Source organism: Mesoplodon densirostris, chromosome 15, assembly GCF_025265405.1.
Source record: "Mesoplodon densirostris isolate mMesDen1 chromosome 15, mMesDen1 primary haplotype, whole genome shotgun sequence".
Classification (NCBI taxonomy): domain Eukaryota; kingdom Metazoa; phylum Chordata; class Mammalia; order Artiodactyla; family Ziphiidae; genus Mesoplodon; species Mesoplodon densirostris.
The window spans coordinates 18,190,618-18,208,921 of record NC_082675.1 but is presented as its reverse complement, the minus strand read 5'-3'; the positions used below and the strand labels follow the sequence as shown (position 1 = coordinate 18,208,921).

Sequence of the window (18,304 nt, the reverse complement as noted above, 5' to 3'; positions counted from 1 at the left end):
GGAAAGTTGCAACAGCAGTACAGAGTCCCCATCTACCCTTCCCCTCCTTTCCCCTATTGTTAACATCTTTTGTAACAGTACCATGATTGTTACAGCTAAGAGATTAATTTCGTTAATCCATGTCTATTAAGTGAACTCCAGACTTGATTTGGATCACCCCACTTCTCCCCGCTAATATCCCCTTTCTGTTTCAGGATCTAGTCCTGGATCCTACCTTGCATTTAGGGGTTGTACAGATTTTAAAGCTTTTTTCTTTCTTTTTTAAAAAACAGGCTTTACTCTTTAGGGTGGTTTTTAATTCACAGCAAAATGAAGTGAAAAGGACAGAGCTCCCATATACCCCCGGTTCCCCAACTGCATGCAGAGCCTCCCCCAAGCTTGTTTTTTTAAATTACATGAGTGCAATATGAAAATGTTCTCATTGTCAACATTCAGGCAATTCAGTAATACGTTACGAATAAAAAAGGAAAGGTCCCTTTCGCAACATCACCTCTCAACCCCTCGCCCCTTCTCAGATGTAACCCCTGTTAGCCACTGGGTTTCTTTCCAGTACTTTTACTGTAGTATAGACTTTTACATAGACCTTCATATAATTCTCTTTTATTATTTTTCACATAGGTGGGATCATCCCATGTGTTATTGCAACTTGCTTTCACAAAGAATTTGTCTTAGAAATAATTCCATGTGAACACTTATTTTTACTTCATTTTTAAGGGTCTCTGGACAACATGCCTATGAGACAATGCCTTTCAGACATTAAAGGTATGGAGTAAGTCGGTCTGTAGGTTCCACCGAGGAGAGCTGGCTGAGAGAGTGAATTAAGTGGGAGGAAGAGAAGCCTACAGAGTAGTGTGTTTTGGTTCTATTTTTGTTTCAAGAAACATTTTCTCTGTACGCATAGAAGAAAACCAATTTGTACCTAACTCTTAACAGCATATTATCCTTAGGAGATGTTGTTGCAGGGGAATTTCAGTTTCTGCATTATGTATTCTCATCATATTTGACTTGAAAACCACGAGAATGTAATGTCTTTGAGGGAGGTAAAACTAAAAGATCGGCAAAACCACGGGCATCCCTGCCATCGTTTCGCGCCCTCTTTGGAGAACTTCCTGCTCCAGCCCTGCTTCCCCAGGGAAGAGCCAGCCACCCTGCCGTCCCCCCAGGTGCAGAGCGAGATCCCCGGCTCCCCAGTCTTTCTCATGAAGCTGGCCCAGCACGCCCATCACCTGGAGGTCCAGCTCCTCGCTGACCAGTATGGGAATGCCGTGTCCCTGTTTGGGCGTGACTGTTCCATCCAGCGGAGGCATCAGAAGATCATAGAGGAGGCGCCGGCCACCATTGCCACGCCAGCCGTGTTCGAGATCATGGAGCAGGTGGGCTCTGGGGAGTTCGAGGGGAGGCATCTCAGCTCAGAACCATCAAGAGCTCTCAACGGTCCAAGTTGCCAAAGTGGGGTGGGTGTCCAAGAAGAGACCAAGTGGCGTGGGGAGCCCATTGTGGAGATGATTTCAGCCTCACACGGGGTTACTGGAGTACGATCTCAGAGGTCCCAGGGTAGTTTACACACAGCAGGTCCTCAGCCTGCCTTTAGTGAGGGAGCTAGTACGTTTTCCCCGAGAAAACTGCTGGAAGCCCCTCACTCACCTCCATCTCTCTGCAGTGTGCCGTGCGCCTGGCCAAGACCGTGGGCTACGTGAGCGCGGGGACCGTTGAATACCTCTACAGCCAGGATGGCAGCTTCCACTTCTTGGAGCTGAATCCCCGCCTGCAGGTGGAACATCCCTGCACGGAAATGATCGCCGATGTCAACCTGCCGGCCGCCCAGCTACAGGCAAGGAAACGGGCTCCGAACCCTGGGGCTTCTTCTGCCCACAGTGGGGAATCCCCTGTCCTGCTCAGATTAGACCTCCCTGCTCGTCTCTTGGCTGGTGTCCTGGGGAGTGACTGTTTTAATGTGTGGGTAGCACGGAGAGCCATGCAGTGGTTTATCACCTTTGTCTGCCCTTGGAGAAACTGGCAAAAGCCATGGACCTTCACCCTGGAAAAATCTATTTTATACAATTTGGGGGCATTTGTAGACCTCCCCAGTACCCGTTCATAGACCTTTTTTTCATTACAGCCTTCTGATGGGGCCCTTTTAGACATTTCCGCCCCTAATTTCTCCCCTATGAAATGTTAATATCACAGATATACTGTATATTGGTTTGGATACTGTAGATATAGCTGTGCGTTATACAGGCATACCTTGTTTTATTGCACTTTGCTTTATTGCATTTTTTGTTTGTTCTTTTGTTTTTTACAAATTGAAGGTTTGTGGCAACCTGTGTCGAGCAAGTTATAATGGTGCCATCTTTCCAACAGCATTTGCTTGTTTCGTGTCTGTGTCACATTTTGCTAATTCTTGCAATACTTCAAACCCTCCACTAGCAAAAAGGTTTAAGACTCTCTGAAGGCTCAGGTGATGGTTAGCATTTTTTAGCAATAAAGTATTTTTTATTTCAGGTACGCACATTGTTCTTTCAGACATACTGCTATTGCACACTTAATAGACTACAGTATAGTGTAAATGGAACTTTTATATGTGCTGGGAATCCAAAAAATTTGTGTGACTTGCTTTATTGCAATATTCACTTTATTGTGGTGGTCGGAATTGAACCCCCAATATCTCCAAGGTCTGCCTGTACATAGAAAGAGTAAGATTATTTTCACCCCCAAGAACAAATGTTTGCCCTCTTGGGCTCACCCCTGCTAAGAACATGTCACCCAGAGTTAGGAACTCTTGCATTAATAGAAACTCTTTAATTTTGTTATTAATATCTCCTTCCTTCCTCCCTTTTTTTCTTTCTTGAAAATTTCTTTTAAATTTTTAAAAATTTAAATTTTGATTAAATTTAATTAATTGAAAATTTAAGTTAATTAGTTTTACTTTGATTTAATTAATTTTAATTAATTTTTTAAAATTAATTAATTAATTTTTTAATTTCTTAAAAATCCTCCCAGAGTTTTTATTCCGTTTTTTATTTTGTTTATTTTTTTCAGTTTGAAAAATTTCAGAAAAGTTGCAGAAATAATACAATTAACACCCATACCCTGCACCTCGGTCCACCACTTGTTAGCATCTGACCACATTTGCTTCCTGTCTCTCTATTTGTGTTTTTGTATAATTTTCTTTTTTTCTTGGCTCAACCTTTTGAGAGATGTTTTGGCTTGAACTTCATGCCACTTTGCCTCTAAATCTTTCAGATAAGAACCTCCTGGGAATAATACCGTGATAGGATCGCCCCACTCCAGAAATAGAGCTTTGACACCCTCCACTTACCTATCTAATGTTACTTACTGTCCACATGAAAGTTTTCCCTGTTGTCCCAATAATTTGTTGCTGTCCTTTGTTTTTCAAGTCCAGGATCCAATCCAGGATCCCATACATCCCTTTCCATTTTCATGTCTCCTAATCTCTTTAATCTGGAACCGTTCCCCAGTCTTACTTTTTTGTCCTGGATGTTGACATTTGTGAAGTGTTCAGGCAGAATGTCCCTCCATTTGGATTTGCCTGGTCATTTCTTCCTGCTGGAAGTCACATAAACACTTTGGCAGGATATTACACAGGAACCATTGGGTCCCTTTTAGTGTGTCATCACATCCAAAGACTCAGCAGATTCAGTTTGCTCTTTTGGTTCACCTGGTGTCCGTCACTGTGTGTTTTTCACTCGGTCCTCCAGCCCAGCTTTCCCTGTGTCCTTCACAAAACGTTCTTAGACTCTGCAGCTGGACACCACCATTCCCCCACCCCTTCCACAGCACTAAGGATCTGTAACTTTTATTTGATGCTCGTGATGTTGTTCTGTGACTGTCGCTTCTTTTCCCAGCCACACAGTTCACTCCTTGGGGGCAGGGTCAAGCCATCTGTCTTTCTCCGTGCCTCTCCTGTCACCGTGTCGCCCGGTCTGGTGGGCACAGGAGGAGCTCAGTATATCCGAAATCATTCACCCCCCCCCCACCTCCATCGCCTCTAGCACTGGCCTCCACGTTTGGGGACTGACCCGCTTTTGGGATGGATTTCTTGATTTCAGATCGCCATGGGCGTGCCTCTGCACCGGCTGAAGGATATCCGGCTTCTGTATGGAGAGTCCCCATGGGGGGTGACGCCCATTTCTTTTGAGACCCCTTCCAACCCTCCCATCGCCCGAGGCCACGTCATTGCGGCCAGAATCACCAGCGAAAACCCAGATGAGGCAAGTCTGAGGGCCCTGAGTTTCCACCAACTCTGACCTCCCAGCGTGTGGCAGACCCCGAACCTTAGCCTGTTGAGACATCCAGGTTCACAGTTTACAGGCGAGGACACTGGGATGCGGGAAGGGACATGCCACGGTTTATCCACATGTGATGTGTCCAGGTACCAGGCAGATGCCTTCATATGTCAGTTACGTGACAGCCCTGCCGCTGGGCATTGTGACCCCACATTACAGCTCGAGAGGTTGGGGTGACCACCTTCACACCCGGGACTTGCTGAGGCCATGGCCAAGCCCCACTGGTGGACTTTACAGACCACGTCCATCTTTGGGATAAACAGCCAGGTTTAGAGCACAGGTCCTTGGATTTCTGGCCCCATGAACTTTTTGCTGCAACATACAATCTGGTTCATTCTAAGGAGTCCCTATGTGACTTGTTCTTACTTGTGCCTTAAGATACCAACCAGCTGGCATCTATCAAGTTTACATGCTTACTGACAGTTGATTGTCACATAATCTCCATAATCTAACACAATTTAGTTGTTTCATAACTACATCTAAGAAATTTGGGATAAGAGAGGTTTGGGTTTTTTTTTTACCCCCCACCTTTTTTTGTGTGTAAATAAATTTATTTATTTATTTTTGGCTGCATTGGATCTTCGTTGCTGTGCCTGGGCTTCCTCTAGTTGTGGAGAGCAGGGGCTACTCTTCATTGCAGTGCGCAGGCTTCTCATTGTGGTGGCTTCTCTTGTTGGAGAGCACGGGCTCTAGGCTCGCGGGCTTAGTAGTTGTGGCACGTGGGCTCTAGAGTGCAGGCTCAGTAGTTGTGGCGCACGGGCTTAGTTGCTCTGCGGCATGTGGGATCTTCCCGGACCAGGGCTCGAACCCGTGTCCCCTGCATTGGCAGGCGGATTCTTAACCACTGTGCCACCAGGGAAGTCCTCCCACCCCACCCCCACCTTTTTAATGAAAGAATTTTAAACTATGGTGACTGTATTAGTTTGGGATCTTTGGCTACAGGCGAACAGTCAGTTCTGATGGTGGACAAGCAAAATGGGAAATTTTCAGAGGGTTGATGCCTTGTTCACAGGTGCCTGGGAGGATGGAGGATCACGTGTAGAAATAGCCCAGGCACCTGGAACTTTCCATCTCTTGCCAAAACGAATGCCTCCATCACAAGCTTCAAGAGTTCTAATCCCAGCAAGAGGATCCAACCCACCCCCCCTTTACCACAGTTATACTCAGAAAGGGATGGGTCATCCCCACAAAGGGAATTATGTGTGTGTTAGCATCAGCAAGGGCTAACACTGGATTTCCTTACCTGCTGAAATTTTCATAATCTGGAATTGGAAATCCAACTCCTCTTTTTTTTTTTTTTTTTTTCTTTTTGGCTGTGCTGCACAGCATGTGGGATCTTAGCTCCCTGACCAGGGATTGAACCCGTGGCCCCTGCAGTGGAAGCATGGAGTCTTAACCACTGGACCACCAGGGAAATCCCGCCAACTCCTCTTTTATTTACACTTTTTATTATCAACAATGGCAAACATTTAAAATCAGTATGTACCTTCACTCAGCTCCATCAGTGATCACCGGTCCCGACTTGGTGGTGGTTTTTTGACTTTTTTTTTTTTAAGTAAAAATGACACACATTGACGTGCTCACCTGGAAACACCTGCACCCCTAGTGAGAAGTATCAGTGTTTTATTCATCACGCTAAGCTCTTGGGTATGGGGGGGGGGCTCTTGGGTTTTCCTAGGATTTAATTCTGATGGAAATATATCTGGAGTAACTATTTCTTCCTTTTTGCTTTTTCTGTCTGGGCTCCAGGGGTTTAAGCCGAGCTCTGGAACGGTCCAGGAGTTGAATTTCCGCAGCAGCAAGAACGTGTGGGGTTATTTCAGCGTGGCTGCCGCTGGAGGCTTACATGAATTTGCCGATTCCCAGTTTGGGCACTGCTTCTCCTGGGGAGAGAACCGGGAAGAGGCCATTTCGTCAGTATCTCCCTCCCTCCCTTCCTTCCCTCCCTCCCTCCCTCCCTCCCTTTGAGAAACTAAAAATTAGCCTGCTGCTTCAGATGCAGCAGCACTTTAGAAGGTGAGGAGCAGACCCTATTTTAAATACCCTATGGTGAAGTCCAAGAACCCAGTCTCTCCTCTTCCCATCCTTGAGATCCATGACATACATGAAATTAGTTCACCAAGGTCATTGGTCTTGAGCTTATTACAGGTCGATCTTGAAGGAGATCCAAAGAATGTTCAAGGTGATTCTAAAAGTTTAAAAGGTGCTGAGTACTATATCCTTTTTTTATTTTTTATTTATTTTTATTTTTATTTATTTTATTTATTATTTTTTTTTTGCGGTACGCGGGCCTCTCACTGTTGTGGCCTCTCCCGTTGCGGAGCACAGGCTCCGGACGTGCAGGCTCAGCGGCCATGGCTCATGGGCCCAGCCGCTCCGCGGCATATGGGATCCTCCCGGACCGGGGCACGAACCCGTGTCCCCTGCATCGGCAGGCGGACTCTCAACCACTGCGCCACCAGGGAGGCCCCCTATATCCTTTTTTTAAAAAGGTGGTGCTGGTTGGGATGGGGCTGGGGGTTCTTTTAAATTTAAATCTCATAAGTGCTTCCTGGAGAAACCTACATTGACAAAGAAGCTTACAAATTCCAAAACATCCACATCTTTTTTTTTATTGTTGAAGTATAGTTGATTTATAATGTCACGTTAATTACTGATGTATAGCAAAGTGATTCAGTTATACCTATACATACATTCTTTTTTTTATATTCTTTTCCATTATGGTTTATCATAGGACATTGAATATAGTTCTCTGTGCTATACACTAGGACCTTGGTGTTTATCCATTCTATATTTAAAAGCTTACATCTGCTAATCCCAACCTCCCACTCCATCCCTTCCCCAACCCCGTCCCTCTTGGGGACCACCAGTTTATTCTCTATGTCTGTGATCCTGTTTCTGTTTCATAGATAGGTTCATTTGTGTCATATTTTAGATTCCACATATAACTGATACCATATGGTATTTGTCTTTATCTTTCTGATTTACTTCACTTAGTATGATAATCTCTAGTTGCATGCATGTTGCTGCAGATGGCATTGTTTCATTCTTTTTTATGGCTGAGTAGTGTTCCATTGTGTATATTTACCTCATCTTCTTTATCCATTCATCCGTCAATGGACATTTAGGTTGCTTTCATGTCTTGGCTACTGTGAATAGTGCTGCTATGAATATAGTGGTGCATGTATCTTTTTAAATTAGAGTTTTGTCCAGATATATGCCCGGAAGTGGGATTGCTAGATCATATGGTAATTTTATTTTTAGTTTTCTGAGGAACCTCCATACTGTTTTCCACAGTGGCTGCACCAACTTACATTCCCACCAACATTGTAGGAGGGTTTCCCTTTTCTCCACACCCTCTCTAGCATTTGTTATTTGTAGACTTTTTAATGATGGCCATTCTGACCCGTGTGAGGTGGTACCTCACTGTAGTTTTGATTTGCATTTCCCTAAAAATTAGCGATCAAAACCCCTGCGTCTTAACGTTTCTCCTGCCTTGACCTGGGAACAAAAAGGTAAACACCAGTTTGGTTCATAAAATTAAACATTCTTGTGGAGGTGTCTTTTAGAGTGAAAGACATTTCATTTGAAAAACATTTAAATCTGTCTGGCCTGGGGCGCTTAGCCATGAATTAAATGGAGTTTGCTGCTTTTGAGAGAGAGAGTTTCTTGGCCAGCTTTGAATAATTCATCTTAATCAGTGAAAAATTGAGACGCTTGGAGCAAATAAGGATTAATAAAAGGTGGGATGGTGGTCAGCCAGCCCAGCTGTCTCTGAGTGAAGTGACCTGTGGCTTGTCCCACACTGTGAGTGGCCAGTAATCACTTCAGCAGAATAGGAAGGAAAAATTCCAGCTCTTGTTGCTGTCAGTGTCCAAGAGGGGGATCAACTGTCCCTGTTTTCCCAGGACTGAGTGTTTCCCGGGATGTGGGATTTCTCAGTGCTAAAACTGGGAAAGTCCTGAGCCAACTGGGACAAGTTGGTCACCTTTGAATCCAGTGGCTCAGCCTGTAGATGCAGGTTCAGGGCCCACACCCAACTTACAGTAGCCTATTTAACACCCTCATTTATTTATTTATTTATTTATTTTATATGCTAGAATTTTCTCTTTCTTTTAGTGCGTTTAATTTTTTTTTAAGATGTTGGGGATAGGAGTTTATTAATTAATTTGTTTATTTTTGCTGTGTTGCGTCTTTTTTGTGCGAGGGCTTTCTCTAGTTGTGGCAAGTGGGGGCCACTCTTCATCGCGGTGCGCGGGCCTCTCACTATGGCGGCCTCTCTTGTTGTGGAGCACAGGCTCCAGACGCGCAGGCTCAGTAGTTGTGGCTCACGGGCCCAGCCGCTCCATGGCATGTGGGATCCTCCTAGACCAGGGCTCAAACCCGTGTCCCCTGCATTAGCAGGCAGACTCTCAACCACTGCGCCACCGGGGAAGCCCCAACACCCTCATTTAACCTCACTGCGTCTTCATTTTCTCACCCTCCCGCTGGGGTCTCGTGTCCCCTTTGTCACACCTGCTGGCAGCACGCAGGAGCATCGTAACTGGTGTGAAAGCTCTCCTCTCCCAGGAAGGGTTCTTATGCCCCCTCTTCCTCTGCTGCCTTTCCCCATAACATTCTCCCTATGATTTCATGGAGAGTGGAGGTTTCTGCCCTTTGGACTGGACACCCTGTTTGGGGGGAGGCAACCCCTCTGGGAAACGGGAGGTGGTTACAACCAACCACATGTGGGCTGGTGACCGCCATGCCCAGAGGGGGCCACCAGTGTTAGCCACCTACTCGTGCACCCCAGGCACACCGGACAGCTGCGTGGACAGTTAAAGAGCGGCTCGTTCTTGGGACACTGGGGGATTTTGATAGGTCCAGTGGGAGAGGGAGCAACTGGCATGGTTAATAACAATTATAATCACTGTAATAAATCATTTCATAGCAGTTAAGGTTTATTGATCAGTGACCATGTGCTTTATACAGACTGTCTCACTTTAATCCCCAAGCAACTGTGTGAAGACAGGGTTATTCCCCCATCTTCCAGATGAGGAAACTGAGGCCCAGGCAGTTAAGTCACTGGCCCAAGATTTGCTGTACCAGTCAGTGCTGGAGCTGACATTGCCCCAGGCCGTCTGATTCAGGGCCCTCCCTAAACTTCTGTGCGGTTCTGACTCACTGGAAACCACTCCAGAACTCTGATGACGCATACGTTAATTGGGAAAACAATCCATGTGCCTTCCCCTCAAGGAACATGGTGGTGGCTTTGAAGGAACTGTCCATCCGGGGTGACTTCAGGACCACCGTGGAATATCTCACCAACCTCCTGGAGACTGAGAGCTTCCAGAACAACGACATTGACATCAGCTGGTTGGATAATCTCATCGCCGAGAAAGTGCAGGTGGGGAGCTGCACGTGTCTCCCCTGGGGGTCCTGGAGCCCTCCTGGCTCCCCGTGGCTTTGGTCACTGTGGATACTGACGTGCAGAGTCTCTCCCAGGCCGAGAAGCCGGATATCATGCTTGGGGTGGTGTGCGGAGCCTTGAACGTGGCCGACTCGATGTTCAGGACCTGCATGACGGATTTCTTACACTCGCTGGAAAGGTGGGGCCCCTGGGTACTTCCTTTCCCCTCTTGGGATATGTGTTGTTGGCACATAAGGCAGAAACATGCTTTATTTGGGTGTAAATCCATCACCAAGCAATTAGTGAACCTCTCCTACGTGTTTGCCTCTGTAGAATTCCTTGGATAAACCTGGGCAGCCCTAGAAGAGGCTGGGGTAGGGGGCAGGAGGGGAGGGATACTCAAGGCCAAGGCAGCCATCATCCTATAGATGGCAGTGCACTTATTCGTGCTGACCTGTGCAAGGTACGTCGTAACACTCAGGAGTTCAGAGAAGAGGAGGTGGATTTGAGAAGCAAAGCGGGTTATAGGTCACCTCTACAGATGGTTCTTTTTTTTTTTTTTTTTTTTTTTTTGCTGTACGCGGGCCTCTCACTGCTGTGGCCTCTCCCGTTGCGGAGCACAGGCTCCGGACGTGCAGGCTCAGCGGCCATGGCTCATGGGCCCAGCCGCTCCGCGGCATGTGGGGTCTTCCCGGACCGGGGCACGAACCCGTGTCCCCCTGCATCCCCCTGTTACCCGTCCTGAGCCGTCCCAGGCCATTCAGCAGAGGCAGGCGGACTCTCAACCACTGCGCCACCAGGGAAGCCCTACAGATGGTTCTTTCCCAGACCCTCACCTGAATCAGGTGACCAGTGAAATGGACCCTGTGGAAGTGGCCAGGAGCTCCCTCTCAGGATAGACCAGGGTTTCCCAACCTCAGCACCAACTGACCTTTTGGGCTGGGTCATCTTTTGTGGTGAGGGCTGTCCTGTGGGACAGGGTAGGAAGTTAGCAGCCTCCCTGGTCCCATCCATAGCTTCCCCTCTGCCCCTGGAAGTCAGGACAATCAAGTATGTCTCTAGATATTGCCAGATGTCCTCGGGGTAGAGGCAAACCCCACATTGAAAACCACTGTGGTAGGCAAAGGAAACTACTGAAAGGGAACTAGAAGGGCGAAAGTTCTTAGTGCTTGGATAATAGGCTTTTGAATGGTAACAGAATCACAATCTGTGCATTTGTTTCTTTCATAAGCGGGTGGCAGAATTCCCACGTAAGGAATTTTTTTCAAGAAGAAGCAATATGGTTATTGCTTCTTAGAGGAACCTTTTTGAAATGTCACCTCCTGTAGCAAGAGCAGTTTCCTTAAGTTCTAAGGGACGTCAGGCTCCTTGGGACTCTCCATTCCTTGCCTTTTATCAATCGGGTGTGTTGATAGTTAGACGAGGCAAAGAGTGGGTGGTTTTTCATATCCAGGGGATGGATGGCTGCGGAGTTCTTGGTCACTCCCAAACTGACCACAGGTCTGTCTTCTCTCTCAGGGGCCAGGTCCTCCCTGCAGACTCTCTGCTGAACACTGTGGATGTAGAATTAATCTACGGAGGCGTTAAGTACATCCTCAAGGTAAAGGTCCCTGTTAGATGTCTCCCACACCCTGGTGGCTCTAGGGAGTTTTATTTCTGCAGTGGGCCATCCCTGCAGTGGATTTTCTCATGCTTGGTCCCAGGACTCCCCGTGCAGTCCCGTGACCTTGAAATCTAAGGTCCTTGGATTCCAGAACCCGTAGGCTTGAGCCACGCACACAAGGCACATTAGAGCGTGTATTGGTTTCCTGTGGCTGCCGTAATGAAGTCCCATAAGCTGGTGTCACTTCAAACAACAGAAACTTATAGTCTCTCAGTTCTGGAGGCCAGAAGTCCAAAATCAAGGTGTTGGCTGGGCCATGGTGTCTTTGAAGGCTCCCAGGGAGCATGCATTCCTAGCTTCTGGTAGTTGTGGGCAGTCCTTGGTGGTCCTTAGCTTATAGGTTGTCACTCCAGTCTCTACCAGTCTCTGGCTTTGTACGGCCACCTTCTCTGAGTGTGTCTGTGTCTGTCTGTCTGTCTTCACATCCTCATCCTTCTGTGCCTGTCTCTCTGGGTCTCTTCTCTTACAAGAACACCAGTCAGACTGGATTTAGGGTTCAGCCTAATCCAGCACAACCCCTCCTTAACCAACTACATCTGCAAAGACCCTATTTCCATTAAAGTCACAAGCTGAGGTTACAGGGAGGACTTGAATTTGGGGGGACATAATTCAACCCCTTACAAAGTGTGAGCTGGACTGTTGCTCAAGAACAGAGCGTCTGGGTGCATTTCCCAGGGCTGTGAGACTGGCTTTGTCCACGTCTCTGCACTGAGAATCAATGTGTGGATTTCTGACTGCTTCCGGGTCTATCACCGGCATCCCTGGAGCTTGTCAGGGTTGCTCTTCTCTGTTGGAAGTATCTAGTTACCCGTCCTGAGCCATCCCAGGCCAATTCAGCAGAGTATCAAAGAATATTTGAGATGTGCGAGCACAGGGTGAGCCCCCCGGGTCCAAGTCGGGGTGACTTTTGGAGCGATGTGTCCCTGGGAAGCCAGGGCCTCCCCAGCACTTCCCAGCCTCACATTCCATGGAAAAGGCAACAGAATTTTTATTTTCTCTTACTTGATTTTTAACATTGCTGAGCATACATTGAACTTTCAACTTTGGAGATTTTCAGGCTTTGTTCGGCCAAACGAGTGTGTTATCCACATAACGTGTGTAAAATCGCTTCCCTTTTGCCCCTGATGCTTCCTGGCTACCTTTGGGGGCCTGGGTCCCCTCAACTTGATTTTAAATATGACACATGCTCGTTGCAGAAAATTTCAAAACAGCAAACAAGCATGAAGCGTCAGAAAAACAGTCCACCATGGGGGAGTTCCCTGGTGGTCTAGTGGTTAGGATTCTGCGCTTTCACTGCTGTGGCCCGGGTTCAGACGTTTTAGCAGACCTCTTTTCAGTTATTTTTTCCTTATGCATTGATCTTATAAAGTCAAGATCATAGTGCAAATGTTTTTACTGCTTTGATATTATCATGGCCTATAGTTTCCCCCTGTTATTAGCAAGTTTTCCTTAACATCAGTTTAGAGTCTGCAAGCACGGTCCAATAGAACTTTCCGCAGGTATGGAAATGTTCTAAATCTGCTCTGTCCAGTATGGGCCACCTGGGGCTGTGGAGTACTTGAAATGTGGCGAGTGTAACTGAGGAGCTGAATTTTACCTTTCATTTAATTTTAATTAACTTACATTTGAACGTCTGGCTAGAGGCTACCATATTTGACAGTGCAGGTCTAGAACATTCCATGGCACACCCACTGTTGGAGAGCTCGTTTGATTCTAGGTTTTCCTGTTACCATAAATAACGTGGCAATAAATATTCCTCTATTTCTTGCCATCTTTTGTCACTATATATATATTTTAGAGGTTGAGGGCTCTCTTTAGGGTATTAGTTTTCTGAGAGAGAGCACATACTTTGAACTGAGGGCCAGGTGGGGCTGGTATTTCAGATTGAAATGCAGAGCTGAGGCCAGGGCCTGGCCGTGTATGTCTCCTTCCAGTGTCCCAGATCCACTGTGTGCCCCTGGGCAGGGCCAGGCCTAGCGGGCAGAGCCCTAGTCCATGCCCAGGTCACTGATGGAGGCCCCAGGTCTGCCTCACCCAGAGCAAGACCCCCATCTCCATGGCTCCCAGGGCAACCCTGCTTGGAGACAGGATCAGAAGAAAGCCCCCAGCCCTCAAGGGCACACAGTGGACAGTGATGCCCGGCCTGGGACTACACGGGCGGCCGGCAGCCACTAGCCCACCCACAGGACAGGTGTGGCTCGCTGACCCCGGGCTCCCTCCCCGTCGCTGCTCCCTTGGGGTGAGTGAGGGCTGGGCCTCGAGAGGTGAGGTGTCCACCCCAGCACTCCCGCTGTGGACACTAGCCTTTGCTTGTGGCCAGGAGGTTCTCTGGGGGCACAGGGCCAAGCAGGCATCCTCATTTCAGGTGGGGGCATTGAACTGTCCCCACAGGTGGCCCGGCAGTCTCCAACCACGTTCGTCCTCATCATGAATGGCTGTCACATCGAGATCGACGCCCACCGGCTGAACGACGGGGGGCTGCTGCTGTCCTACAGTGGCAGCAGCTACACCACGTACCTGAAGGAGGAGGTCGACAGGTGTGTGGTCGTGGAGGCACACAAAGCCAGCTCTCCCCTGCGGGTCTGCGGGTCTTAGCTAAGGCACCTTCTCTGGAACATTCTGGGGCTCCTGGAGAGGTTAATCTCTTGGCTGGAATTCCATGCAGCTGGCAGGCATTTATGGGAGGCTCCCAGGAGGCCCTTTTCTAGTGACTTGGGAGGATCGAGAGCCGAATGGGACGTGACTCCCAGCTCCACGGCCTGCAAGGTGTGTGCTGAGTGCCAGAGGCTCCGGGTCTGAGCTGCAGTGTCCACACCCATCACATCAAGGCTTGGAGAAGATGAGACCGTCCGATTAGGGAAGGGGCTATTTATTGAGCATCTGCTTACACCAGATGCTGGATTAGGTGTTAGGATACAGCCGTGGTCATGACTCATGGAGTCTGTCGGGGAAGAGACACATCGAACAAGCAGATGGCGGCAGGAAAGCTTGCTCTGTGTCTGGATGGGTGGAAGGCGGGATGATCCGGAAGCACTTTGCACACAGGGCATCGCGTGTCGTCCTGGTCCAGCGTGTCTGACCACCCTGAGCTCACACGATGAAACAGACCCGCCCACCCCCACGGAAAGGCAGCAAAGACCCCCCCGACCAAGAGAATAAGATGGGGAGGAGTGGGGCTCCAGAGGCCCCGTGCCTGAAAAAGCTCCAGCTAGATTCCCTTCCGAGTCCTCAATGGAAGAAGGTGGACTAGATTCATCCCAGATCTGTGTTTTTTTTTCCCTCTTTTTAACCCTTGTTCTATCTGCCAAGAATGTTCAAGATGATTATAAGCTCCATCCATGGGGCATGCTCTTGCCAGTTCTAAGGTGATGGCTTTCAGTGGGTCAGTATTTACTGAATAATAGTGATTGGTTGCTTTCTCTATGCCAGGGCCTGTTGGAATTATGTCAGGCAAAGGAACTAGTTTTCAGCCAGTAAAGGGTCCCACCCAGCTCACTCCCAAAGTCTCTGCCGTAACTGTCAAATGCTACCATTTGGGAAAAGTCACACACAGGGTGATGCTCCCGGCTGCCTTTAGGTAGGGAAGATGCTGTCGAAACCCTGACTCGGGCACCTGGGTCGATGGTCCTCCCCAGTCTCCCCACCACCTCCGCCCACTCCTTCTCTCTCCAGTTACCGAATCACCATCGGCAACAAGACTTGTGTGTTTGAGAAGGAGAATGATCCCACGGTCCTGAGAGCCCCTTCGGCGGGGAAGCTGATACAGTACATGGTGGAGGACGGGGGCCACGTCGAGGCTGGGGGCAGCTATGCTGAGATAGAGGTGACCGCAGGCCCCCTGGGAGGGGGGTAGGGCTGCAGCCAGGTCTCCCTTACCTCCCATCCCCCAGGCAGGGCCATCTGCCAATGCTGCTTCACCTAAGCCAGCAGACCTCCCCTCTCACCTGGGCTGTCATCTGCAGATTCCTAAGAGAGCCATGTGTGTGGGGTTCAGCCCCAATTCCCTGCAATATCCAAAGGGGAAAAAAATCTCAAAAATGTGTACCTCCCCAGGAGTGAGTAAGAACCGATGAATGATCATTATGCGGACAATTAAAAAGTGGTAAAGCCAACAGAAGCAAAGCACTTCCCACGTGGCAAGCACCATTCTAAACATTTTATCTGTCTTTAATTACCTTCTTTAATCTTCCCAGCAATCATATAAGTTGGACACAAATGGGACCCCCATTTTGTACATGAAGACACGGGGCCCAGGCAGGCTAAGGAACTCACTCAAGGTCGCACCAAGCCAGGATTCAAACCCGGCCTCCATTCTCTGCTGCCCAGGAAAATAGTGATTTTTGTAATGAAAATATAGCAACGGTAGTAGCTGACGCTTGTCGGCCTCCTACTGTGTGCCATCCTGCTTCATCCTGATCAGCGCCCTGTGAGGCAAGACTGTCATTTCCTCCCATTTTACTGTTGGGGAAACTGAGGCTCAGAGAGGGGAAGGCATGTGTGGAGATCACAGAGTGATGGGTGGGAGCAGGGTTCCATCCCAGGCCTGGCTGACTTGGGTGCCCAAGCTGTGAACTTCTGACCAAAAGGGTGGGACAGTCCTGTTGGTCTGCAGCCCACACGTGATAAAACTGATCACGTCCACATGGCCAGACTCTCAGACCAGTTCAAGGGGGCTGATGACTGTACTGCAGTCATGTTCTTCATTCCCCAGAGGGTTTTCTCACTGCCTTTAAAAACCGGAGCTGGTCACAAAATGTACCGCATTTTAGGAATGTGTGTGGCAGTCACCCTACATCATATGATTCATCTGTATTTCTAAGAGAGAGGCCTTCCTTTGGAAATAAAGACCAGTTTCCATGTCTGTAAAATGGGCACAATGAACACCTGCCTCCCTGGCTGGCTTTGCAGATGGAAAAAATTTATGCCCAGTGCTGTGCCTGGTACACAACAGATTGTGTAAATGCTGGTTCCCTCTCTACCCTCCGCTTGAACTCTGCCCACGGAGTCATTCAATGTAAATGACACAGTCCCTGCTCCAGAGTTACTAGTTTGGGGTGACACAGGCCAGTCCTAGTGGGCTCCATCTAATTTCTTCTTTCTGCAAAACAGGTGATGAAGATGATCATGACCCTGAGTGTGCAGGAAAGTGGCCGGGTGAAGTATATCAAGCGCCCAGGGGCTGTGTTGGAAGCAGGCTGTGTGGTGGCCAGGCTGGAGCTTGATGACCCTTCTAAAGTGCACCCGGTATGTGGCACCTGGCACAGCTACCCCGTGAGCCAGACTGGCTTGTGGCCCCGGCTCTCCTGCCACCACCCGCTCACAGCAGCCAGCACGACGGGCATAGGAGTGTGCCTGCCTGTGCTCACATCCTTCTCAGCAGCTTCCCATCCCACTTAGAATAAAAGCCATGTGTTTCCGATGATCTCCAAGACCCCCCTTGAGCTGTGCCCTGCTTTCTTCCCTGGCTTCATCTCCTCTCCCGCTACCCCTCCCTTAATCGAATGCTCCAGAACCGTCCCCCTGGGGCCAGCTCCCTCTGCCTGGAAGAACTTTCTCCCAGACGCTTACAGGGGAAGGGTTCTTCCTGTGAACTTTGACGCAAACATCATCCCCCCGGTGCGTTATATAGAGCCGTCATGTCTCCGTGACATGACATGACTTACCCTCCTAGAGTAAGCCAGGTCTGCGGGGAGGTGGCTCGCCATTTATGCATGTAATTTTGTTTTCTCTACAATAATTAGTGTATATGCCCAGGATAAAAGAAAACCTAGAAAAGCATTTCTAAAAAAATCAAATCGACTCTTTTCTTCAGACTATTCTGTTAGTTTCATTTGTTTTCTTCTCCTTCTTTTCATTATTCTTTTTAGAGGGTTCCCAAAGCTAGAAATAGACTGAGCTTTGTTAGATCACCAGGAAGGTCTGTGCCTGCTTTGTGATTCCTTTTAGCAAACGTTTCCTGGGCTAGGTTCTTGAGACAGCTCCCAGCAACAGATCAGGAGGCTCACAGATGCCCTGAGAAAGACGGGCAGATAAGCCTTTGTAATTCAGCTCAGTAAGTGCAGTCAGAGGGACTGCCCTTGGCCGCTGGCTGTGAAGGCCCAGGTGGAGAAGCAGATTGTGGAGAAAGGAAACCCTCCGGTTAATCTTCAAGGGTGAGAGGAGCCTGCAGGGTTGGGAGTGGAGTTGAGGGACGGGAAGCTGAGGGTTCTGGGCCAGCAGAATAGCATGCCCCAGCTCCTGGGTCCCAGTGCCTCACACAGTTGGTGTTGCGTGGATATTTGTAGAATAAATTAACAGACGAATGGATACATTAAGTCAGTGTTTCCCCTTTGGGGAGCTTTTTATTTGGGGATCCTTTAAGGCTAAATGTTTATGATTTACAAAAAGCACGGACACTTGCATGAGAGTTTCCTAAATTTTCACTCTGCTAGGCATTCATCTTTGGGGTTCGAGTGAGACTGAAATAAATAGAGAAAAAACAGGAAGATGATCTTGGTTAGAAAGCAAAGCAAAACAAAAACATCTGTCGACAAAAATAATAAAGTCTTTAATAGGAATAGAAAAGAGTTTTATTTGAACCAAACAGGACCATAGCCCGAAAGACAACCTTTCAGATAACTCTGAGGAACTGATCCCAAGGAGCGTTTTTTTCAGCACAGTTTTATGTCTTGTCAGAGCAACGAACATGAAACAAGTCAGGGATACATTCCTTCAAGGTTTCAAGACACACACACACACACACACACACACACAAACAGAACAGATCAGCACGTACACGACGAGTCCATATGGCCTTGGCACCTGGTTAGGGAATCTTATCATCAAAGGAGAACCAGCATTGGCATCCGAGGAAGGGAGGCATTTCATCTTTATTTTTAACATGGACATTCTTTACTTCTGGTCTGTGCGCCCTTTTCTTTAATAATTAAAGCAGATATACGATGT

The 18,304-nt window shown here is 48.2% G+C and overlaps 1 protein-coding gene across 1 annotated transcript in view; it reads left to right on the top strand.

Moving 5' to 3' along the window:
* ACACB (acetyl-CoA carboxylase beta) overlaps positions 1-18,304 on the top strand; it is a 106,654-nt gene that overhangs the window by 37,165 nt on the left and 51,185 nt on the right. The window contains exons 10-19 of the mRNA XM_060119398.1: positions 1,164-1,373; positions 1,661-1,831; positions 4,071-4,232; positions 6,057-6,220; positions 9,543-9,693; positions 9,792-9,895; positions 11,215-11,296; positions 13,751-13,896; positions 15,032-15,182; positions 16,469-16,603. Of these exons, the coding sequence (XP_059975381.1) occupies positions 1,164-1,373; positions 1,661-1,831; positions 4,071-4,232; positions 6,057-6,220; positions 9,543-9,693; positions 9,792-9,895; positions 11,215-11,296; positions 13,751-13,896; positions 15,032-15,182; positions 16,469-16,603 (1,476 nt within the window). The remainder of the gene's footprint in view (positions 1-1,163; positions 1,374-1,660; positions 1,832-4,070; positions 4,233-6,056; positions 6,221-9,542; positions 9,694-9,791; positions 9,896-11,214; positions 11,297-13,750; positions 13,897-15,031; positions 15,183-16,468; positions 16,604-18,304) is intronic.